The sequence below is a fragment of the Lissotriton helveticus genome, chromosome 3_2, assembly GCF_964261635.1.
Source record: "Lissotriton helveticus chromosome 3_2, aLisHel1.1, whole genome shotgun sequence".
Lineage (NCBI taxonomy): Eukaryota > Metazoa > Chordata > Amphibia > Caudata > Salamandridae > Lissotriton > Lissotriton helveticus.
In genome coordinates this window covers 211,771,548-211,797,841 of record NC_136062.1, presented here as the reverse complement: position 1 = coordinate 211,797,841, position 26,294 = coordinate 211,771,548, and the positions used below count along the sequence as shown (strand labels likewise).

Here is a 26,294-nt window from a genome sequence, read left to right as displayed (position 1 = left end):
GTGTGGCTCTGGGGTGGTGTGTGGCTCTGGGGTGGTGTGTGTGTGGCTCTGGGGTGGTGTGTGTGTAGCTCTGGGAGGAGTGTGTGGCTTTGGGGGGGTGTGGCTCTAAGTGTGCATGTGTGACTAGGGAGTGCAGAGTGACTAGGGAGTGCAGAGTGACTAGGGAGTGACTAAGGAGTGACTAAGGAGTGCTAGGAAATGACTAGAGAGTGCTAGGGAGTGCACAATGCTAAGAGGCGCGGAGGGACTAGGGAAGCTAGGGAGTGCACAATGCTAAGAGGTGCGGAGGGACTAGGGAAGCTAGGGAGTGCACAATGCTAAGAGGTGCGGAGGGACTAGGGAAGCTAGGAAGTGCACAGTGCTAGGGAGTGCTATGGAGTTCTAGAGACTCCAGAGATTAAGCTAATAACAATGTAAGTGACAATGCCATTTATTTATCTGTTTTCAAAACCAACACATAAATAAAAATGTTGTCATTAACAATGCCAATAGCTCAAACTTTTCCAAAGGCGAAACCATTGCATTGAAAATGCTTGTTTTAAATTATCATTATTTTTTATTTTGCCTCCTCCCTTTGCGACCCCCTGTGCCCCACTCACGCCCCTGTCTGCCCACCTTACCACTCGTCTCAAACACGGGCCGCTACTGCACTTATATCCCCAAAATATTGCCCAGAGTTAAGACCACATTGCTGGCCATCAAGCACAGCATCGGAACCCCCACTACAATACACAACATTACGAGCAATAGGCTGGTTTTATTCTGATGAAGTTTGTCCTCAATCCAGGCTCGCCAGCACCAAAAGGTGTTACAGTGCTGTGGGAAGGCCCACATTTGCATGAGGAAGGGAACATGGAAATGCGCTCTACTCAGGGCTTTAAGTGGGCTGAGTCCTTCTTTGACAGTCTCATCATTTCAGAACGGAAGCATTATCACTATTCTATACAACAAAGCCATAGTTGTTGCTTATTTATCTTGCACAACTAACAACCATTGGCAAAGCCAACAGCCTTAGCTTGTGTAGGCGTAATGTTACATGTTGTAGTGTAAATCTGTATGCAATGACTGAAGCAGCTAAATACCTGTCGGGAGGCACACTATGCTAAGAACAGATTTTTAGTCTGCGTGTTGTTAAGCCACACCCTTAATTACATTTGCCACGGCCCTGTGAGAGAGTCCCTAGTTTATTTTCTTTCCACTTATAGCCCTGGCTCTACTAGAGGTTTTCTACGCCGGGAGAGTACTCTCCCAGGTATCTTCATGGTACCTGGTATGGGTGGTGTGTAACTACATTTACATAATAGGAGCCTAGATATTTTTGGATCCAATCAGGTTTGGTGTAAAGTGTTTGCAAATGCATATACAGTGCTAACACTTAACTTTGTGCTGCCAATTCACGAGGAACACTACAATCACATGTGGAAAGACGCACCGCATTAATTGTTCCAATTGATGAATATCTAATCAACAACGTTTTTGGTACAATACATTTGCTTAAAGAATCCTCACCACTCGCATTGCATGTTTTCATGTTCTGTCATTTATAATGCCATGGTTTTTGATAGCAAGATTGCGTATATTTATTTTATTTTATTTGAAGTTTTATATAGCGCGAACATGACCCGTTAGGGTATCGGAGCGCTTTACAAGGAAAGATACGTTACGTACAGAATGGCACAGGTAAAATACAGTGATTGGAGTTAGCGAAATGTCAATAGTGGGACAAAGCCATGGATATGTACAAGAGTCAATACAGTTCTAAAATCAGTCAGCGACATGAATACAATAGGACACCAGAAAGAGATATATACAATAAATGGTACAGTTCCAAGTACATGGTGGCTTAGGCAAAACAAGTTTTTGCTTTTTATTATAGGGCCTCTTTATGAGTGGAATAATATTTAGTGCACGTTTATCACACCAGTAATACTGACAGCCTGGGGTGCATTTTTTCACACCGTAATGCTTTACCGGGAGCAGTATTACTTTGCGTTTATCCAAGTCACGGATCCTGAAATAAAGTTTAACATATTATAATTTGTTGACCACTTATGAGTTCCAAAGCTCGAAATGTGAGATATTTCCCTAAAAATTTCACCAGGTAGTAACTAATGCACCAGTTGAAATCCTGCTAAAAAATGAGGACAGTAGATTTCTAAATAGCAGCTTGATTCAAAGTGGCTACTTACATGTCCAAGGAATTTCAACAAAGGAGCTCAAAACAGTTTCACTTCCATACCTCAAATACTTGTTAATAGAAACCGGAGTGGCAGATTCAGATCAAAGTGAAGCGCATCTGCGAATGCAGAAATGGCACCAGAATCGTCATATTTCACAGTCACAAATTTAGGGTTAGGGTTTTTAACTGTTCCTAGAGTGCAGTACCTGAAGATGTAGATGAGCATAAAGACTTGCTTATTTGCACGCCTAGCAAAAGTATTCATTTGAAGGGATGAAAGGTCAGAGTCCAAGAACACTTCTGAATTCCAGGTGCTGGTACGCCTGGTTAGCCCTCAATTTATTTTCTATGCTGATGTCAATTTGAGTGTTGTTGGTCTGGTCCTGGAATGAGACCTAGTAAGCCTCAAGCAGCTGGGAAAGGAGACTGTGGCTTTTGAATAACTGGTTGGAAAGAGAGTGTCCATCTATCCAGTGTTTTTTTTATTATGACGTCATATACAATCACCCCAGCAGCTCAAAGAGCAGGACTGGAAGGGATTTCAGAGGCTTTGTGTAACACCCTCATCAATCAGTTAAGCAGCATTTGTAGATTATGTCGTGTCACCCAAGAGGGTATCCAGGTGCTTCAGTAGGTCTCAGTCGAAGAACTAGGACTTGAATCCCTTACTGAAGTCGATCAGCTATGGCCGGGTGCGGAGCTGGGAGGTGAGGGGGAGTGTTCCTGGCTTTGGCAGAAAGATTGAAGGAGGGTCCTCCAGCCCAGCAGCGGTGTATGCGAGGGATCTGTGTGAAGGCAAGGTGTGTGGAGAGGAGATTCCTGGCTGGTCGGTGGAAGGAGAGGTGGTGGCACATGCGTCTGCTTCAGCTTTTCTCCACCTCATATTCACATATAATAATTCAATTGGGTTAAGACTCCAAGACTGAATACTAAAGTCTTTTGATCCTCATACTGCTAGACACTTGGGATGACATGGGCTGCGCTAGAGGAAGACCACTTGAGGCACCACTTCATATGAAGCGTAGAATGACCTGCCGCAATAGATAGGAGCCTCTTCCTCAATTCTTTTATTTCGCAAGAAGCTGAAGACCTGGCTTTCCAAGTAGTCCCATTAAACCCTAGGTTTGGTGAGACTCACAACTCCTAAGCGCCAGGAAATCCTCCCTGGTGATATTGTGCTCTACAACTCTACATAACATAGCATACTCTAACCATAACATACTTGATAGCATTGGGACACATCTTTCGTGCTTCCACCTGCTCAAGCTAGTGCAATGTGGGGCTTCTCTTATGAACCTTTAATAAAGAAATGATTGGGCTGATAGTGTAATAAAGGAAATATAGTGTGTGTCTTTCTTAAAAATTATTTCAAATTAAAATACCACCGTCAAATTCCAGAAAGCACAACATTTTCTAAAGTGTTTTTAAATGTGTTTCTGTACCTTTCAACGCACAATTCCAATGGAACTAAAGCAAGAATGGAGAGAAGAGATGATGTTAATCATGTGATGCTGGGCAACCGTGCTAATCTCCTTGGACCAAAAGTTGTAAATATGTAGGAAATGTAGCAATAGGTTATAGGTGTCATTGTGACCTGCATATCCCCTATTGATTTACTGTCCTGCATTGCTATTCAGCACATTTCACACTAAATAAATTCCTGTACATACAAACCTGAGCAAACATTAGCAGATGATTTAGTAGGTATTGGCCTATGTGGTATTATAATTCCATACATTAGCCTGCTTCTCGCCTTCCCTGGAATATCTTATACTCTCCAGCTGCCTTTCACCCCTCCCCAACGTTGGATACAACACTCTTGCTGATCTCCCCCTTCAAGTAACTGTTCCCTCCCCAGTGTTTGTTAAAAAGCCGTTTTATGCGTGGATCCTTTAAAGGGGCGGGGTAATTGTGTATGACCAGTATGTTGACGTACAACTGTGCCATTGTTTTCTGATGTGGCGCTAAGAAGCATTTGATGATTGGAAATGATGTTTGATGACGGACAGTGTTGTTTAATGATGTAGAGCGGTATTTGATGATGGAAAGTGATGTCTGATGATGGGGAGAGATATTTGATGATGGACAGATGGGTTTTATGAGGTCAAGAGGGGTTTGAAGATGAAGAGGTATTTGGCAGAGAAAGGGGTTTGATGATGGGGAGAGTTTTTTTATTTTATAATTTTTTTATTCACATCACAAATAACAAAAACAGTGTTTGGGTTACTGTAAAAGATAGCAAAAGCACATAATTGATCACATAATATTGTCAAGCACAAAGTACAAACAAGACAACATATCAAGATATGGATACTGTGGAGCCGCACTTAATGCCCAGTCGAAACATCGTGTAGGGCGTCCATTTTTAAATGAACGGGAGAACCTGCTCACATAAGCCACCATATCCTTATTCAGTGTGAGATTGTTGTTCCTAGTAGGAATGACCAGGAGCTCAAATGTCTCTAGGTCTGGAAACATCTCCATGTGTTTCTTAACACACAGATTGCATTCAGCAATATCACTCGCCCAGCTTTTAACCGTGGGACCGGCCCTTTAATTCATCACCTAGCAACCTCTCCTTTTGAAAGCACATTGAGTATGGTGGTAATTTTCCTTAAAGAGGTAGGTGCAACAGCTTCATACCCAAGCACGGTTACAAATAGAGAGAGATCGTCCAATCAACAATGGTATACAGCACAATAACCGCTTCATCCAGAGAATGTCAAACATCGCGCAGATTCGGGCCATATACAGAAATCCAGCATAAGGCGAGTGGTATTGGTTGCTCATAAGTGTAATGTTTATCAATTCTCTGTAATTTGGCTGGTGTGCTGTATAGGGGATGAAGACATTTGTAATGTAATAGTTTATGCTGATAGTTCATTGAGAAGAATATGATTTGAGTACAGCAGTATTTTCATTTAGCATCAGACCATTCTTCCCCCAAATCTTCCACCCATTGCGTCATCGCCCTTAAGTGTAATGTTTTTCTGACATCATTGGTCTGCTTGTGCCATTGGCATACTCACCGTCCAGTTTTATTACACAAATAAGTGCACTCATTTCTAGTGCTCACCGGTATAGTCACCTGATAGGGTTTTAAAGGTATGTCAATGAATGAATATGTCGTGTGTCCGTATCGCCTAGCATTTTATATTGTTCTAGAGTTATAAATTGACTATTGTACATCTGTCTTTCAGGATTTGGCGGTGCAATCCCACCTTTCTCAATAGTAACGTGAACATCTCCCACCGCATTCTAGCCTTATTGTTGATCCAAATGAAGCTACTCAGTGCCAACGAGAAGGTATCAAAGAAAGCCTTTGAAAACGGAATTGGGCTTTTAGTGAAAAGATAGTCGTTTTGGAAGGATTACCATTTTGATCAGAGCATTACGGTACTCTAGCAAAAGCGGAGGACATTTCTACCTCTTGGTCTGCGTGCATCTCCCATCTAATACTGGGCTCTAGTAGTCCTGTATTACTGTATCTTTGTCCCTATAGACTTGGATGCCCAGATGGTTGGCAGAGTCAGCATATGTTGCAGTGGATAATCTAGTCCCAAATACTGTGTCCTTGGTGTTAATGACAAGATCTTGGATTTCGTTCTATTAATAGTTATACCAAAATATGCCTCAGATCTAATGGCTTCTCTTCTAATGTGTGCGTACTGCATTGATTTCCAGATGTTTCAGAAACAGCAGACTATCATCTGCATACATAGAAATTATTATATGTGCCGAACGGGAAAAATATAATAGTTGTACTACTGCAAGGCAGTATTCGTCAAGTCCAAGCTTAGCTAGGAGTGTTTCAAGAAAAGGTCATCTGAGCAACTCAAAGGCTTTTCTGCTTCGAGGAAGATGCCCACTGCAGGTAATTTCGGATTAGTTTGATGCAGCATGGCAAATATTGTGGAGATATTCAACGACGTGGATGTTGCATGTATGAACCCCAGCTGGAGAGGTAGCACCAATCCACACATCAGGGGTGTGAGCCTATTGTCTATAAGCAAAGCTATAATTTTAAATTCAAAAGTGAGAGGGGTCTGTGGAGGATCCATCCCAAGTTTGTCATGCTATGATCATCGCTTCCCGCATACTTTTTGGAAGTGCCCCCTACTCCATTGCCTCGCTGTAGGCTTCCAACAGCCATGGGCTTAAAATATCTTTGTAAGTGATATACAACTCAGAACCATCAGAGGCCATCAGAACTAGGAGCCTTCCTATATCCAGCTCTCTCTCTTCCTCAGACCGCGGGGTACTGAGTCCTAATCTTTCTCCCCCACTCTATCCTTGTTATAGTTAAATATTTCAGGTAATCGTTAATTTACTGTGGCATGACTGTTCCGTTGCCCTGGCCATGTATAGCTGTTCATGAAACACCATACCAGCATTAAGAATGCATGAAGTGTCTGATGGACTTTATCATGTATGCTAGTAAATATGTTGCTTCGGGGCAATTTCTTAATAATCACAGATGAGCAATGTTCTGCTAAGCCTTTCTCCCTCGCCATATGTATGCGCCCTGGCATCTCTATCTAAGAAGAGGGCCTTCCTTTCAGCTAATTTGCAGAATTCTGTTAGTGTGTTGTGAAATTTGACCAGTCGCCCAGGTGCATTGTCAGTCTATGAACCATTTTCAGGCCTTTTAGCATGCCTCTAATCTAATCAAATGTAGATGTGTGGCTTTTAATAGCCCAGCATGTCCAGTAATACACATGTAACCTGCTTGAATGTCCTCCATGGCGTGCAATACAGAGCTAGAGTGTCTGTATTAATATCAAAGCAAATGTCAACAGATATGGTGCTTCTGACAACAGATGGCCAAGTACCTGCAACAGGAAGCGCCAAGGCGTATAGCGTTGATTTGTAGGCAGCATCAAAGTCGGGGCTACGGGAAATGATCTGAGAGTTTGTGTGGTGAATAGCATCTCGGTAACCCAGCCAAGCACCATCTGTGTACACTGCCAGAAGTCAAGTCGAGACCTCGAGCAATTTAGATTAATCGTCTTCTATTACTTTAACGTACCTATTTATGATATATTGTTCTGTTATATGCAATGATTTTAATGAAATATGCATAATAACATTTGTTTCTGATTCATTAAGTCTAGTAATTAGAATTCATACTGTGGGCACTTATTTTTGCATTAGTATTAATGTGAGTAGATTAGTCCTATTCCCATGATAACATATTTCCAATTGGGGACTAAAAAGAGGTGATGGATCACTGGAAGAGGTGATGGATCATTGGAAGAGGTGTTGGATCTTTGGAAGAGTTGATGGAACATTGGAAGAAATAATGGATCATTGGAAGAGTTGACGGATCATTGGAAGAGGTGATGGATCATTGGAAGAAGGGATGGATCATTGGAAGAGGTGTTGGATCTTTGGAAGAGGTGATGGATCATTAGAAGAAATAATAGATCATTGGAAGAGTTGAGGGATCGTTGGAAGAGGTGATGGATCGTTGGAAGTGGTGATGGATCATTGGAAGAGTTGAGGGATCGTTGGAAGAGGTGATGGATCGTTGGAAGAGGTGATGGATCGTTGGAAGAGGTGATGGATCGTTGGAAGAGGTGATGGATCATTGGAAGAGGTGTTGTATCTTTGGAAGAGGTGATGGATCGTTGGAAGAGGTGATGGATCGTTGGAAGAGGTGATGGATCATTGGAAGAGGTGATGGATCGTTGGAAGAGGTGATGGATCGTTGGAAGAGGTGATGGATCGTTGGAAGAGGTGATGGATCATTGGATGAGGTGATGGATCATTGGAAGAGGTGATGGATCATTGGAAGAGGTGTTTTATCTTTGGAAGAGGTGATGGATCGTTGGAAGAGGTGATGGATCATTGGAAGAGGTGATGGATCGTTGGAAGAGGTGATGGATCGTTGGAAGAGGTGATGGATCGTTGGAAGAGGTGATGGATCGTTGGAAGAGGTGATGGATCGTTGGAAGAGGTGATGGATCGTTGGAAGAGGTGTTGGATCTTTGGAAGAGGTTTTGGATCTTTGGAAGAGCTGATGGATCGTTGGAAGAGGTGATGGATCGTTGGAAGAGGTGTTGGATCTTTGGAAGAGGTGTTGGATCTTTGGAAGAGGTGTTGGATCGTTGGAAGAGGTGATGGATCTTTGGAAGAGGTGTTGGGTCTTTGGAAGAGGTGTCTGCTGTCAGAAAGAGGTGTTTGATGATGAAGAGAGGGGCTTGTTGATTGGACAGGTGTTTGATGACAGGGTCATGAATGTCCTTTTGTGGTGCATAATGAAGCTAGTTACAAAGCTGGTTTGACCACGGAGGTGTAGCTATGATTAATCCAGCAAGGACTCCGGGTCCCAGGAGCATGAAGGGCCCAATATGCTCTGTTATTGCAGCCTCTTACATGTTCATTCCTTGCTTTAAGACCCATGGCATCCACGGCCAGCCTGGGACCCTAAAGCAGCCGTGAGGGGTGGGGGGAGGTGTATTGAGGGGGAGGGTGCACAGGTGTGCACTGTTGCCTCTGTTTCTGGGGGCCAATATTGCAGTGCCGCTGCAAAACCAGCCTCCAGTGACAAAACCATCTTCTGCTGCTGAAAAAACATCCCCACCCTTCCAGCCTCCCGGGAAAACGCCTGATGCCTGCCAAGGCCAGTCCGTCTCTGATGGCAACTCAGCCAGTGCACTGGTTTAACACTGCGACTTGGGGAATACAAATTAAAATATACTATTTAAAAGAGATCTGTATATTCTTTTTAGTGAAGCTAAAATTCTATCAAATCAACAATAAACAAAAATCCATAGGATAATTTACCCTTTCGATATGCAATCTCCTTTGTATGCCGAATATAACCTCTCTTAACACTCAGTGGAAACATCAATAATGGAAATTGGCCAGTGCTCAAAACGTGCCCACCAACCGCCAATGGAATCGATTTCCCTTAATTGATAAAACTTTCCGGATCATTATTGTTTACGGCGGGACCACAATTTTTACATGCACAGAAATTATTGGATGAAAATGTTCTTTAAACGTGGATTCATTTTTATTAGCTCGCTCTCTCGGCGGGGATGTATTAGGTGTTTTCACAATTTAACAAGGTTATAAAATATTTTATTTTTGTTTATTTGATGAGTTGGTCATACCTTTCAAATAAACTACTGCATGAAATGATTTATAATTAACTATAATGAATAAATTGTTTTTGACAAGCATGGCAACTGATTGCAGGTGGGTAATAACCTTGACTTAATAGAATGTTGTGTGTTCCTATCAAATGTATTAGTGTAATGTGGTTCATTCATTTTGGTTCACTGTTAATAGTGTAATATCATAATTTTAATCAAAATATAATTCAGTAGCTTAGTCTGGAATATATTACGTTTCTTGGCACTGCTGCTATTGCAATGAATCTGCTATTCTGTAATCCTGTCACAATGTGTATTTCATTTTCTCTGAGTCGTTTGCTTTATGCTACCGTGAAGTTTAACAACGGTTGTGTTTTCTTAAATGTTGAGACTTTTGTTGCATGCTTTTATTCCTGATAATGGATTCTTGAATTGGGGGGTCAATGATGAAGCTGTGGTTCTGAAGATATTATTAGCATTTTATTTGGACTCTTTTTAGAAGACATTTAGATTATTTACAATTGATTAGAGTAAACCTATAGAATGCCTTGGTGAAGGTTCTCAGAACAATGGAGCTAAGGCAGACCTGCTTAGAAACTGTTCCAAGAGCTACTGATTATTCTGTAGCATTTCCTGAAGTATATCAGAGGTTAGCAGAGAGTCTGCCATTGGCGGTAGAGGATTTAAAATGTCTTTCCCCCTCATGGTTTATATGGGACTTGCTTTGTGTTAAGGCCTCATTAGAAGTGCCCAAGTTATCCTGGCGGGGCTGGTAACACAAGTTATCATCCCCAACGACATTGCGTGTGATGCAGGAACATGGCGGGTTCAGTTATTCACAAATACTTCACATGCTCCGCCCTGATCCCATCCTGATCCCTTCCATGTGTCCGCCATGATCCAATCGGAAGCGGACGCTCCCCACGACCCCTGGTCTCTCCTGGGTATCGTTGTACTGCTGCATTGTACTGCTGGCTTGCTCTGCTGCATTGAATTCGATCTGGTGCCTACGCTGCTCGCATTGCCTCTCTAGTTGCATCTGCCTTTGTACCACTCGCTTTGATCAGCTTCATTTAAATCGTGTGCTGCTCGCTTTGTTGTGACTCATTTAAATCGCATTGCATTGTACTGCTGGCTTGCTCTGCTGCATTAAATTCGATCTGGTGCCTGCGCTGCTCGCATTGCCTCTCTAGTTGCATCTGCCATTGTACCACTTGCTTTGATCAGCTTCATTTAAATCGCATTGCCTCTGTAATCATTTTAGTCATTGTGGTATTAGCCCGCTTTGCCTTCAGAGTGTGTAGCCTGATTGTGCCAGTGCCCCTGCCCACAGCGTAACCCTGTCTGTGCCCCAACCTGTTCCGGTTTCATTTTTGCATGCATTTTGTTGTTGTTGTGCCTCGGAGCCCGTCCCCTCCACCACGATCCCGCCTCCCAGCTGCTCTTCCCTCCCACTGATTGCCAAGCCTCGCTCCGTCCCGTGTAACGCTGTGTCCGCCCTGATCCCATCGGAAGCGGACGCTCCCCACGACCCCTGGTCTCTCCTGGGTATCGTTGTACTGCTGCATTGTACTGCTGGCTTGCTCTGCTGCCTTGAATTCGATCTGGTGCCTACGCTGCTCGCATTGCCTCTCTAGTTGCATCTGCCTTTGTACCACTCGCTTTGATCAGCTTCATTTAAATCGTGTGCTGCTCGCTTTGTTGTGACTCATTTAAATCGCATTGCATTGTACTGCTGGCTTGCTCTGCTGCATTGAATTCGATCTGGTGCCTGCGCTGCTCGCATTGCCTCTCTAGTTGCATCTGCCATTGTACCACTCGCTTTGATCAGCTTCATTTAAATCGCATTGCCTCTGTAATAATTTTAGTCATTGTGGTATTAGCCCACTTTGCCTTCAGAGTGTGTAGCCTGATTGTGCCAGTGCCCCTGCCCACAGCGTAACCCTGTCTGTGCCCCAACCTGTTCCGGTTTCGCTTTTGCAGCCATTTTGTTGTTGTTGTGCCTCGGAGCCCGTCCCCTCCACCACGATCCCGCCTCCCAGCTGCTCCTCCCTCCCACTGATTGCCAAGCCTCGCTCCGTCCCGTGTAACGCTGTGTCCGCCCTGATCCCATCGGAAGCGAACGCTCCCCACGACCCCTGGTCTCTCCTGGGTATCGTTGTACTGTTGGATTGTACTGCTGGCTTGCTCTGCTGCATTGAATTCGATCTGGTGCCTACGCTGCTCGCATTGCCTCTCTAGTTGCATCTGCCTTTGTACCACTCGCTTTGATCAGCTTCATTTAAATTGTGTGCTGCTCGCTTTGTTTTGACTCATTTAAATCGCATTGCATTGTAGTGCTGGCTTGCTCTGCTGCATTGAATTCGATCTGGTGCCTGCGCTGCTCGCATTGCCTCTCTAGTTGCATCTGCCATTGTACCACTTGCTTTGATCAGCTTCATTTAAATCGCATTGCCTCTGTAATAATTTTAGTCATTGTGGTATTAACCCGCTTTGCCGTCAGAGTGTGTAGCCTGATTGTGCCAGTGCCCCTGCCCACAGCGTAACCCTGTCTGTGCCCCAACCTGTTCCGGTTTCATTTTTGCATGCATTTTGTTGTTGTTGTGCCTCGGAGCCCGTCCCCTCCACCACAATCCCGCCTCCCAGCTGCTCCCCCCTCGCCCCTCCCCTTCCACTATCCGCATATGACAGATGCCTCCGCGCGCAGCGTTCACGCGCAGCGGTCGCGCCAAAGGTAAGCCCGTCTACGCCCTTCCGCGCCTGGACGCGCCCAGCGCCAGACCCCCTGGTCCTCGCAAAACGCACCCCACCCACATAACGTATGACGCCGCTACCCTCTTTGCCCATAACCCCGGACGCACACCTCAATGCTGCGTAGCCGCCTCAGGACACACCCACGGACCCTTCACCTGCCACTCCTGCAAGTTCTCCTGCATCAGGACCCACATTAAATCCACTTCCTCCAAACACAGCTCCGACACTAACCACCTGAAGTGCATCCTGCTGAACACCCGCTCGGTCCACAGACACGCAACTGAACTCTGGGACCTACTCGACACTACATCACCGGACGTCGCCTTCCTTACAGAAACCTGGATGAACACCTCCTCAGCGCCCGACATCGCCATAGCCATCCCGGACGGCTACAAGATCATCCGAAAGGACCGCATCAAACAAACAGGAGGAGGCATCGCCATTGTCCATAAGAACATCATCCGAATCACGACCAGCTCCGACGATAACCTCGCGACCGCCGAACACCTTCACTTCCAGATCCACACCGACCCCAGGACCACACTTAGAGGCACCCTCATCTACAGACCACCAGGAACCCGCATACAATTCAACGACTGACTTCATCAGCCCACATGCCCTCACATCCGATAACTACATTCTACTGGGAGACCTCAACTTCCACATGGAAAAGAAAAACGACAGCAACACCAACACCCTCTTAGACAACCTGACCAACCTCGGACTCAAACAACTTGTTGACACCCCCACCCACCTAGCCGGACACACGCTCGACCCTCTCTTCACCTCCAGCAAACACATCTCCTTCGATCACACCACAGCTCTCCATTGGACGGACCACAGCTGCGTCCACTTCAGCTACAAAAGGACCACGACCCACAACAACCCCCCACAACCTATTCCTCGAAGAAACTGGAACAAAATTACCACCGACCAACTCTTCACATCGCTTAACCAAAACCCTCCTGCCATATCATCGGACCCAAACCAAGCTGCCACCAAACTCACACAATGGATCACCCACAGTGCGGACGAATTAGCACCCTTGAAAAACCACCAGACCAAACACGGCAAAAAAAAAGGCCCCCTGGTTCAACAATGACCTTAAGAAATCCAAGAAGTTATGTCGTACCCTGGAGAAAACCTGGAGAAAAAAATCCAACCACTGACAACCTGACCACTTTCAAAGACGCCACCCGCAAACACCATCAATTGATCCGATCCACCAAGAAATCAGCATTCAAGGATCGACTCGACAACAACGCCCACAACAGCAAGGAACTATTCAACATCGTCAAAGAATTTACCAACCCCACCGCAGGCACCAACGACATCACTCCCTCCCAAGACCTCTGCGACTCTTTATCATCTTTCTTCCACAACAAAATCGCCGACATACATAACAGCTTTGAAAACCAGTCCGAAGAACAGACCACTCCACCCACCCCCGTACCAAAACAGCACTCTCACAACCTTTGCGCCTGGAGCCCAATCACTACTGAAGACACTATCCGCCTGATTAACTCCATCCACTCAGGTTCACCAACCGACCCATGTCCCCACCACATCTTCAACAAAGCGGAATCCATTATCGCACCCCATCTCCGCGAAGTCATCAACTGTTCCTTCAACTCCGCTACCTTCCCGGAAAGCTGGAAACATGCCGAAGTCAGCGCCCTTCTGAAAAAACCCACAGCAGACCCCACTGAACTTAAGAACTACCGCCCCATCTCACTCCTCCCTTTCCCCGCTAAAGTAATTGAGAAAGCCGTCAATAGTCAGCTCGCCGCCTTCCTTGAATCCAACAACTCCCTCGACCCCACACAGTCCGGCTTCCGAGCCAAACACAGCACCGAAACCGCCCTCATCGCTGCTACAGACGACATCCGAACACTACTGGACAACGGAGAAACAGTCGCCCTCATCCTACTTGACCTCTCAGCTGCCTTGGACACAGTCTGTCATAGCACCCTCACACAACGCCTCAGCAACGTCGGAATAAAAGGAAAAGCTTTGGACTGGATCATCTCGTTCCTCGCCGGAAGAACCCAGAGAGTCCCCCTCCCCCCATTCAAATCAGAGGCCACCGAAGTCATCTGCGGCGTACCACAAGGATCATCACTCAGTCCCACCCTCTTCAACGTTTACATGAGTCCCCTCGCATCCATCGCACGACAACACAACCTCAACATCATCTCCTACGCAGACGACACCCAGCTGATCCTCTCCCTCACCAAAGACCCAAGCACCGCCAAAAACAACCTACACAAAGGGATGAAAGAAGTAGCCGAGTGGATGAAGAACAGCCGTTTAAAACTAAACTCGGACAAAACAGAAGTCCTCATCTTAGGATCATCCCCCCTCTGCCTGGGACGACTCTTGGTGGCCACCGGCCCTGGGTACAGCACCCATACCTACAGATCACGCACGTAACCTGTGCTTCATCCTTGACTCCTCCCTCTCGATGACCAGACAAGTCAACGCCGTTTCATCTTCATGCTTCAACATCCTACGCAGGCTCAAAAAAATCTTCCGTTGGATCCCCACCGAAACAAGAAAGACGGTCACCCATGCACTGGTCACTAGCAGACTGGACTACGGAAACACCCTTTACGCCGGAACCACAGACAAACTACAGAAAAAACTCCAGCGCATCCAAAACGCCTCAGCCAGACTCATACTGGACATCCCCCGTCAAGCTCACATTTCCGGTCACCTGAAAGACCTCCACTGGCTTCCCGTCAACAAGAGAATAACGTTCCATCTCCTCACCCACGCACACAAGGCCCTCCACGACCTAGGACCCGAATGCCTCAACACACGACTGTCCTTCTACACACCCACCCGCCAACTACGATCATCAAATCAAGCCCTCGCCGCAAATCCGCGCATCCACAGATCCACCATGGGAGGAAGATCCTTCTCCTACTTAGCAGCCAAAACCTGGAATTCTCTCCACACTCACCTTCGCCTTACTCAGAACCACCTCTCCTTCAGAAAGCAGCTAAAAACCTGGCTTTTCGATAAGTAATGCACCCACCCTCCCTCAAGCGCCTTGAGACCCTCTGGGTGAGTAGTGCTCTATACAAATTCTTGAACTTGAACTTGAACTATGCTCAAAGCAAGACTAATGTCCACAAGCAACCCCAAGTTAGAACGGATGATAACATGCAGTAATGAGTGCTAAAGCACCTATTATTGCTTGTTTTCCCCATTTATTCATGATCTGAGCTAATTTACCTGCAGGAAGTATAGATTTTGCTGTTTGATGGGTGGGGGTGAAAGGGAATTACTGGGTCGAAATCTGGCCCACTCTTGATGGCCCTCCTCCTAGTGTAGAGGGGGCAGTGAAGGATCCTCCTTGAAGCTGCGCCACCCCTGAGGGGTTGGAACCATTTGTATGACTACTCTGTTTTCTTTTTGAAAGAATTTGTGGGACTTCTATTATATGGGCGACAGGGGGCCTGGACCAATCTCAATCTGGGTTCAGGCCCAACCACAGCACTGAATCAGCCCTTCTGTCTGTGACAGATAAGATCAAAATGTCACAGGACAGAGGTGGTTCTATGATTCTAGTGCTGTTGGACCTGTCCGCAGCCTTTGATACCGTGTCCCACAACATCCTTCTCAGCCGTCTGCAGGGAGTTGGAATTGGAGGCTTAGCACTATCATGGTTGGAGAGCTTTCTTTCCGGGAGATCACAATCTATCAGCCTAGGCCCCTTCCGTTCCATCTCAAGGGTGCTCACGAAGGGGGTGCCACAGGGCTCATGCCTTAGCCCTACATTGTTTAATGTATATGTGGCCCCCCTTGCTGAGATTGTGAGGAAATATGGGTTCATACCGGTTTCCTACGCTGATGACACCCAGCTCCTATACCCTTTCAGCTCCCTTGGCCCTAAAGTCAAGGAGAACTTTGCTGAGGGTATGAGGGCAGTGTCACATTGGATGGCTGTGAACTGCCTCCAATGTAATGTGACAAAAACAGAGGTCATGCTCTTTGGCAAGGCGAGTCTCCTCTGGTCCCCAGACTGGTGGCCAATAGATCTTGGACCAGTACCTACATCCAAACCTCATGTAAAGAATCTAGGGGTGAAGTTGGACCAAAAGCTGACCTTGAAGGAACACACCAACTACATCGCAGGGCTGTGTTTCCACACCATCGGCCTACTTAGACGTGTCTTCCCGTATCTCCCTGCCACCTATAGGAAGACACTTGTACAGACCTTGGTGACCAGTCGTCTGGACTACTGTAACGGCCTGCTGACATTAGCAAATGCAGATGCAGTGGGTCGTTTGCAGATAGTCCAGAACACAGCAGCAAGATTGGTCATGAATGCACCAGCTAGGACTCCGTTTAAGCCCTTGTTGAAAGAACTACATTGGCTTCCCATACGGCAGCGTATCAATTTTAAGATATGCTGCACGGTTCACAAATGCCTCTATGGAGCCAGTCCCAAATATCTGTCTCAATCCCTTGAGTTGTATCAGCCCAGCAGGTCTCTCCGCTCAAGCAATCAAGCCCTTCTAAAACCTCCTACCACAAAGAAATCCAGACAAGGAGACCGTGCTTTCTCCTCGTTTGGACCTGCCTTATGGAACAAACTTCCCACTGATGTAAGATTGACCATCAACCACCTGTCCTTCAGAAAGACTTTAAAGACCCTTCTTTATCAAGAAGCATTCCTGTCTTTTTAATTTCTTATAAATGCACTACCTGATGATCCTATAGCTGGCAAAGCGCGGAGATACCCTTACGGGATTGATTCCAGCGCTATAGAAGAATTTAAAATAAAATAAAAAAAATAAAAAAATGGGGATCCCGCACACTGCAGGACTGGTTTCCTTAATGGACATCCTTTGCTGCGCCCTAAGATGTCAATAGACTGATTGGTCTTCCCTTCCTGAAGTGTAGCGGGGGTAAGCCCTGGCGCCATGCCTGCTCATACCTTTGCTGGTGGAAACATGTCCAGGTTTTAGGTTGCAGCGGCTGCACCCAGGTTGATGGTTACTGGCCTAACTATGTAAATGAAGTCCAGTGGCTAAAGACAGATGCTTCCTCTCTTGTTCATGGTATTGTGTGCATAAGATGTTTGCATAGACCGTGTGCATCCATTTTGCAACAATGAGAGCGGAACCTGAAACCTGTACGGGCAATAATGAATAGTGCATTTTGATGGGCTGGTCATTAGTTGCTTGCAAACATCTTTCTATGTGGTGGAACCCTGGAGGGCGCAAGGTGGAATATAAATGTTGCCTGCAATGACCCACCTCCCTTTTGTTGATCTCTAAAAGGGAAGTGCACAAGGCTGTCCTGCAGAGTAGAACATGGAAGGTGTAAGGGGTCAGCTGCGGCAAGACAGTGACCAGCTGAATGTGTTCTTGGTTGTCCTTGCTTCACAGCACCTGGTCCTAGGAGGTAGACTATGCACCAACTTTGGTTAGTGGAATTTTAATCTTTAAGGATGAACGGACCATGATTGGCAGCTGCACACAATGGCCGCGACTTCATCATATATTTCAAAGAGTTGCTCTAACTTATGGAACAACTCGTTGGGGACAGACCTCCCTAGACCCGCATTTGTTGTCGCTTTCAGTAAGTGGAGGTGGGTGCTAGGAACAAACCTGAAGGCTATATAAAGGCTTTGCCGGTCAACCCCACTTCAGAGCGTGTGTATCTGGAACCCTGTCAGCTCAAGGAGTCCAAAGGAACAGGCACTGTGTGTGGAAGCCGTAATAGAGTACCTCCAATTTACAGTCCTGGGATGGCATCCAGGTTGTGGGCTTTATGTTGACCGTCTTGATTGACCACATGACATCCATCCCCACCACATCACAATTCTCATTACACCTTTAGCAATACCCCTTTCCCAGCACTTTCGAATTATCTCATCTTTTTTTCATAATTTTATCTCTGAACGCCGAATATTTTTATTTTTAATCTTACTCTTGTCATTGCTACCAGTGGTGCGAGTCTTTTTTCACTTTTCACGATCACGTGATCGCGAGTTTTTTAACCTGAGCAAACGCGGCAGCCGACATTCGTGTCCTGACCGGCGTCGGTGAACGGATCGTTTTTTCTGAAATTGAGAACCAAACCTCAGGTTAGTCTCCCTCACATAACACGAGGATGTTATGTGGAATTCTGTTACTCTTCTTTATAACCTAACCGCTTCTCGGCGGTAATCATTTCGATTTACCTCTCATTTTTCAGATATGCGTCACCACTATTCTTGAACACACGTAAGACCCTGCTTATTTTCGTTGAGCATCCTCACGGGCCCCCGGTTTTTTAAGGTGACCCCATAACTCACCACGTTGTTTTCCCTTACATGTTTCACCCACATCCCATGATGCGCACTTCACTTACATGACGTTATTTTCCTTTTTATCACAGTATCCTTTCCCTGATGAAGGGGCGTACAATGGCCCCGAAATGCATTGGATTTGTATAAAGGACAGTGTCACGCTTTGAAATTAAGAGCCAAAGACATATCATATGTACAATGTGGAAACCACTAATGAAACTATGCTTTGAATAAAATGCAACAAACGATTAACAAAGAAGTCTGGAACTCCTAATGTATGGGAAGAATCATTGTGTGCACACGAGGAGGAGATCAGTGGCTACTGATCTCACTTTTTTCATCCAGGTTGTGGGAAACATTACCTGAACCATTCCTTTGTAAAGTAACTGCATTGACGTTGCAATGTGTTTTCTTGGTTTGAGGAGTGTTTCTTGTGTTCTTCTTTATTTACAGCCCATGTAACTGTCCCCACTCCTGAGCCTTTTCACCTACAAACCACTGATTTCAGGTAGTTCCTTTAAGCTTCCATTGAGCTAATTATAATAGCAGTTATAATAATTATAATTAGCTCAATGGAAGCATAACAGGACCACAACAGCCAGTAAGCATTAGGCTATCACACAATAGTGCAGTCTTCGCTTTCAGACAGATGATATTGTTTTTTACTCGGTGGTGCAATGTTTAGCTCTCTGCTCCCATGGATGTACACAGGGGAGCTTTCCATATTTTGCTCCATTCCGTATGTTGTAGTGTAACGCTTTACAGGTATAAGCGTTGCAGTCGTGAATGAAATCATTGTTAACATTGCATCTAAAAGTATATTGAGTTTTTAGTTATATATATAACTTTGAGACTTCTATTGCATTTTTTCCATGCATGCCTGGGTTTCCGCAGTCTGGTTGAGGTATCTTTGTGTGCCTGCCTTCCCAACGTTGAATATGTTTTTCTGTATTCTCAGTGATGAATATTTAAATGTTGAGAGTTCGTGTGTCTCAAATCGCATGCTTGTGGTGTGCGAATGTTCTAAGAGACACTATCTCAGTGTTGTCTGTGTGTCTTCTACCTCAGTTCTACATGTTTTATAGTAGTCTGACAGCCAAACACCATGAGGATAACTTTAAGCCCCTACTTGTTTTTCAACCCACTGCTTCAAACATGATAGAACGTGTAGGGGCGTAGGTAAGGATACCAGGAAATTTGACAATATAAGTTCCAGGTCAGCTTCTTTGAGGTATTGACTCACAATTCTCAACTGCCTGAACACCGGCCTTGTGACATGGGAGTAGTTGACAACTATGTGGTTTAAGTGTATTCAGTGGTTGTGCTATATTTCTGTTTCTGTGGTCCACGTGTTTCACAGTTGTGTGTCTGTGGTATAAGTACTTCACGTGTGTTTAGTGTCTCAGTGGTGCATGCCTGCCTGCAGTCTCTGTGCTTTTGTGCTTGTAATGTCAGTGCTTCCTTTATGTGCATCTTCAGTTTAAGTGCTGAAAGCTCTGCTGCTCCAGTCTCTCTTATGTATGCCTGTGAAACTGTGGACCTTATTTAATGCACGAGTCCTCTCATCACAGGCTACCGCAGCTACTATAACTTCCTGAAGATTGAGGCCAGCCAGTCCCACCCTATGATGAGAACCTTCTGCTTCTTGTTGATGCAACCAAGCAGCCTGGGGAGACCTGCCGGGACCAAAAGTGGAGATGTAGAAGAAGGTGATATCACGCGCTCTTCAGCGTCCTCTTCCTCCTCTTCCTCCTTTACTTTAGATGTGTCCCCATTACTTCTTTTACCACCACCTTCACCATGACAGGGGGACCCAAAATGTATCAATATTGAGAGGATTGTTAATTTTGAGAGTCAGAAATACTGTTGTATTTTGACTAACTCCTGCAAGTGCCAAAATAATTGGGAAATTGCGACAGTTATTGGTGAGACCACGCCACATTTTTGCCTCTTTCCCCACCCTTAAAATTCAACAGCTATTGGGTGGTGAAATTACCCGGTGGGGAAGACCATGTTCCCACATTTTTTGTAATTCCTTTTTCAATCCAACCCCAGTGTCCCCAGCTAAATAAGATATAACATCTCACTTGTGATGAGGCCATCTCAGGGCCTCCAGACTCACTAAGTCAACTTTTAATTTTTGAAATTGGTGTCAGGCTCCCACCAAAAAGAACAGCAAGTCGACCGTGACAGAGATAGAGGGAGCGAAAGAGAGGGAGGAAGAGAATGTTAATGAACATGAAGAGGGCTAGTAGAGTGATGGAGAATGGGAACCTAAGGTTGCTGTCCTGGGGATGGATGCTTGCCTGAAACAATGAGGTAGAATTCTGTTAAAACAAGAAAGCCCATTAGGAGAGCCCACTGACAGATTCCAAGTCATGCGAGACCATCAACCCCAGCATTTCTCAGTTTTAACAGTCTGCTATCCTCCTCCCTGTCTTCCTGTCAATGGCTTTGAATGCAGGGGAGGATCAGGTGGTGGGTGGTCTCAGGTGGGTCACAATAGCTTGAGAGAAGCAGTGTGGTTATTAATATTGACTGAGTGCTAAAACTGATTATGCCAGTATGGCACTGACATTAAACTAGAGCCTCTTCTCTGCAGGGATCCAGCTCATGCAGTCCAAGACCCCGCTTACGAAAGAACTTAATTCCAGGCGAAGCCGTATACGGTGGTGGTTGGCCTACACCCTCCTCAACAACCCATCTCTCGCAGCACACCGGACAGCCCGCCTCATAGCCGTCAAACCCGCTCCCAATGGCACACCAGTAATGGGACCCAGCTGAGAGAGGCCACCTGTGGTTCAACTAAACTGTGAGAAAAGCTGTAAAGCAGTCCACCTCGTTAGGTAGATGAGAGCTTTGGAGACGCCCTGCTTCCTCTCGCGGCTCGCCTAGGGGCGAGCTTCTACATGCAGAACTGGACGTGATATGGGATTGCTGTTCTCCTTCAAATGCACCTTAGAATCAGCCTGACACTGTACAAGGAAAATCAAAATGATTAAAGCACTGCCTCCGAAAAAGACAAGACATACATTTTTTTTCATTTATTCCAACAGTGAGTTTCACGTACCACACAGGATGACCAGTTGTCCTGAATAGTCCCACTTTTACACCACCTGAATCAGTAAATGTAGCTTCTGTCCAGAGAGAGTCGACTGAACAAAAGAGGGAAGCACGTTTTCATCTATCCCAGGGTATGGTTAATTAATAGCTCTACTTAGCAAATCAACAGAAATGATACTGTATGTGAAAGTTGCATTTAATTAGCCTTAATGTCAGATTATCTGTGTTGTCTATGTTGATGAGTGATCTCAATAAATCCATTCTTCACCCCTCGGTCGATGCAAAATGATAGTCCTGTTTCTAGGTGTGTGGATTGTCCTGGTTTCTGGTTTTCAGTCTTTGTCTACCCTAGAGTCTTAGGCCTGATGCACTTGCAGCGATAACAGATCCACGGTACCCCTGGTCACCTAGACCCTTGTGGGGTGCCAGTGAGGGCGCAGAAATGTGAAACCGCTAAAGGAGAGACAATGAGGCAGCGTCTTATCAGGTGTTATTTAGCGATGTGCTAAGTTGCAAAGCTGGTTGAGTCGCACCTTTGAGCATTTTTTAAACTAGACAAGTTGCATAAAGTGTCAAGTTTCAAGCTAATAAAAGGGGGTGCAGCTTCAGTGGTGGTTTGCTGGAGCTGGGAACCATTCCTGCTGTGACTCAGGGTCACTCAGGGCAGCGGGTGGCCTGACTCCCCTTACAAAACTACCCCCATCTCCTTTGCTGAGGACACCCTCATACCCCTCCCAGCCTCTGTTTCATCCTCTGAGCCCGCTTAGCTGTCCAGCATGCATTCACACTGCAGGGAGCACTGATCCCCACCACGGACCCCTCTCGAGAGCCCCACCCCCGGGCTTCATGCACCTCTGGCCACCTTCTCACTTCATGAAGGGCAACATTTCCTGACTTCTTATTTGGGGGAAAAGTTTAAACTTCATCTACTATTATTATTAGCTTTCACATCAAGGACATATTGTGGTCGCTCCCTCCTATCACCAGATCCTGAGGTAATGGAAATCACAGACGGCTGTTATGTGGCATTTCTGGCTTCCACTTCCATTGCTTCAGACTCTGGCAGCTGTTTCCCACTGTGAGGTCAGCTCACTTTAGGATGTCACACTTTGTGATGTCAGACACATCTCAAGCTCCTCTAGTTCTCTCCGTTTGCCCCGTTTTCATGTTGGGCGAACCATGGACCTTGCAGCCACTGCCGATGGAGGTCCATCCTGTATGGCGTTCATTCGTCTCATAGTTTTATTTTTGAGTGAGAGGTGGCAAGATTATTTGCAATTTTAGGTGCACTTTTCCAAAATGTATGAATGGCCAGGGCTTTTCAAGAGATAAAATTGTATTGTGATTTAATGCTTTAAATATAAAAATATTTGTGCAACATCTAAATCATGGGTTTGGCACATGGTTGAGCAGAGTCTCATCCTTCCGACATCGGTTAGGTGAGTACCATTGGGTTGAGGATTAGTAATATCTTCCGCTACAGCGCTTGGTTTCCATAGTGGAGTTTAGGCATGGCTACAGAAACGTTTTCAGGATTCCGTTCTGTAAATACCTGTGGGTGATGCTACGCTACACTCCTTTTACCTCCTCCAATCTTACAGCGTATTTGGAATTAATGCTACCAGTGACCCACACAACCATTTATGAGCCATAACCAATTTAGTAATCTTGACGCACTGTTAAGCGTCCGTACCTAAAGAAAACCGAGCCATGGCTGTAACACCCTGAGAAACCCAAGATTGGCCAATGCTTCTCTCCTAATCTGAACTCTTGGGAGGGTTAATAGTCTATGTGTCTCTCCTCCTCGCTCATCACCACAGTGAACTGAGCAGCTGTTCCTCATATGGAGTCGTTCTGCTATTCTGTGACAATAGGCAGAACACATAGGAAATGTTGGGGTGCACAGGGAGAGGTGAACCAGTGCTAAATGGGTGCAGGATGCATTTTTGGTGACCAGGACATATTTGTCATCGTCAGACTTTGACCCAGAGCAAGAGAGAAAAAGTTAGAGAATGTAGAAAAAGAGAGAAAGAAGAAGATAGGGAAATAGTAGAAAAGAGTAGAAAGTAGGGATGAAACATAGCCTGCAAGAGTGAGACAAGAGTCGGAAAGTGTATGGTGGTGAAAGAAAGAGGCACAAGGTGAAATCAATGCTAGGTAGTCTTGGTATTGGGAATTCTGGCATATATCAACTTAAAACCTGGGCCTGGCTGGAGGCACCCTCACCACCAGGGCCAGACTGGAGAAATGCAAAATAAATAGAAAAATTAAAACAAGCATTCTCCAGCTATGCCCCTGAAACGTGGAACACATACCAATATCCATCAGTGACTGGGGGAGTTATCACCTGGCTGCAGTCCTTCTTAGAAGAAAGGTCCTTTCAGGTCTTCGAAGGAGATGTCGTTTCTAAGCGTATGTCTCTAGCTGCGGTGTACCTCGGGGATCCTCCTTGAGCCCTACTTTAGTTATTGTATACATGATGCCCCTGGCCGAGATAGTTCGTCCATTTGACATAAAAATTGTTGCTTGCGCTGACGACACACAACTTATTGTGGCCTTAAAACATCCAGAAAATCCATCTTCCAGCTTAGGCCCCTGTCTGGAGAAGTTAGCTGATTGGATGGAGCTCTCTTGCTTGAAACTGAATGGGGATAAGATGGAGCTCATAGGCAACACTCCAATTTTTAATTCAGGGCTACTGTGGCTAAAGTGTCTTTGCTCTGCTCCAAAACCAAAGAATCAGATCAAAATTCTAGGCATATGGTTTGATTGCTCTCTGACTTTTGACCATCAAGCAGCGAATTTGTCTTCCACATGCTATGGCATCTTGAGGATGCTTCAAAAAATTATTCCTCTTCTCCCATTCCTTGCTAGAAGGACAATGGTCCAGGCTTTGATTCTCTCACACCTGGACTATGGGAATGCACTCTATCTGAGAGCGCCCCAAGCCACTACCGCTAAACTACAGGTTAATCAAAATTGAACAGCTCGCCTGCCGGCAATCTGCCAAGCCTGTGCTGAAGACTTACGATTGGTTGCCGATATTGGAGAGAGTCAAATTTAAAGCTCTTTGTATCACCCACAAGTCTTTCCGGGGTAAAGGACTGACAAATAATCAATCCATTGTCACCCCTTATTACCTTAACAGAAGTCTCCGCTCTGCGAACCTCTTGCTCACTGTTGTTCCAAAAATAAAGAGAGCAAGAAGCGGCGGCCGCTCTTTCTCTTATAACGCTGCTAGGCTCTGGAATGCCCCCCCTCCCTACATTCGCCAGGAGTCCAACCATTTGCCTTTCCGAAAACTCCTTAAAACTTGGCTTTTCCAAGTCTCCGCCCAGTAAAGATGTCTCTTCGGTCCGCTGCCGCAGATAGCTCTGGGATGCATTAGGGTAGCTATGCGCTTTATAAATGTTTTTTCATTTCATTTCATTTTTCATTTTGTTTCATCAGGACCACCGCAAACCCTCTTCAATTTAGGAAAGGGAGTAAGAAGCACCTCTTCAAACAACAGCTCCTCTTGTCACAATAATAGGTCTCTGTTTTACTCTTAGAAATCAGCACCTACCTGCACTCAATCTCTTTTTCACTGTTCTATGCCTTTGCCTATGTACATTGCTCCATGGCCTCCTGTCTAGGTTTGCGCTATAGAAACTCTACATGCATAGAGCTCTTGGAGTACATTGGCACAGGGAAATCTGGTCCAGAACATCTACCGCTGCCTTGACTCACACCCTCAGTAGTGGCTATCACCTTATTACCACTGCTGTTTCCATTCCTTAACACCTTCGAGTCTCATGACGAGCTCAGCTCGTCATGAGCCACGGTGCTCGTGTGCTCATAACGAGCTGAGCTCGTCATGACCGTTAGAACGCTCGCATGCTGGGCAAATTCCCCTGCTGTGCCAGCGTTCTAAAGAAACGGGTGTGGTCATGACGAGCTGAGCTCGTCATGAGCACGGGGGGGCTGTGCGCGCCCCCGCCCCCGTCCCCCAGCACAGCAGGGGAATTTGCCCAGCTGTGAAGGGGTTAAAGAGACAATGGCAGGCAGGCCGGCCATCTTTGAAAAATTCTTCTATGTGAGTGCCGGGGTAAGGTGAGAGAAGGTGACTTTCAACCCTTTACTGTCTGACTAACCATACAGCGGCTTCTGAGGTATGAAGGGTGTTGAGCACCACCTGAAAACCACTTTTACTAAACATAACAAATGTTTCTGAGGCTGCCACAGGAAAGTTGAAAAACCGTAATGGACATCACATGTGCAGGGCATCCACTCACTAGCTGGAAATCTACTCTGTGCAGGGGTTCCAGATCACCTATTCCTCCTCCTTGTGTTAGTGTGATTACATTTCTTCATCAGGTGACTGTGTAAAGAGAGCTGGGATCATGTGACACACTGTGGTACCGCCGTGTGGCTTAGTACTGGTGGCTATTGGGCACCTCATACACTTACGTTTGAAAGTCTTATGTCCCATGCAGGCTTCCGTAGGAAAAAGAATCTCCATTGCATAGAGCTTCAGTACATCTTAATAGTGATTTCGAGGAGTAGCATTTATGAATATATGGCGTGTTAGGATTCTAAGGATAGCCACCCACTGCCTAATAATAAATCTGTGAGGGAGTTCGATAAATTGATAAATCGTACCTAGCACACACTATCTGCAATGACACATTTATATATAAAACTCTTAATTTCCAGGTAGGCCATTCTCTACCACCCCATATGCAAAAGGTCAATGCCTTATTCAAGACCACTCCATAATCATATGAATTGTATTTACTTACATGAAAATAGGCTTCAAACTTTGTTGTGACACTATGAACTTTAAAAAAAAAATAGAAACAGAAATAGATGTAAAAGATCACTTGGATTGTACATCTCAGCCTGTGCC

The 26,294-nt window shown here is 45.6% G+C and overlaps 1 protein-coding gene across 1 annotated transcript in view; it reads left to right on the top strand.

The window, feature by feature from the left end:
• The window catches only part of STRA6 (signaling receptor and transporter of retinol STRA6), a 391,584-nt gene extending 369,905 nt beyond the window's left edge, over nucleotides 1–21,679 (top strand). Inside the window, exons 18-19 of the mRNA XM_078685067.1 lie at nucleotides 19,915–20,052; nucleotides 20,946–21,679. Of these exons, the coding sequence (XP_078541193.1) occupies nucleotides 19,915–20,052; nucleotides 20,946–21,127 (320 nt within the window). The 3' untranslated portion in view covers nucleotides 21,128–21,679. The remainder of the gene's footprint in view (nucleotides 1–19,914; nucleotides 20,053–20,945) is intronic.
• The last annotated feature ends 4,615 nt before the right edge of the window (nucleotides 21,680–26,294 follow it).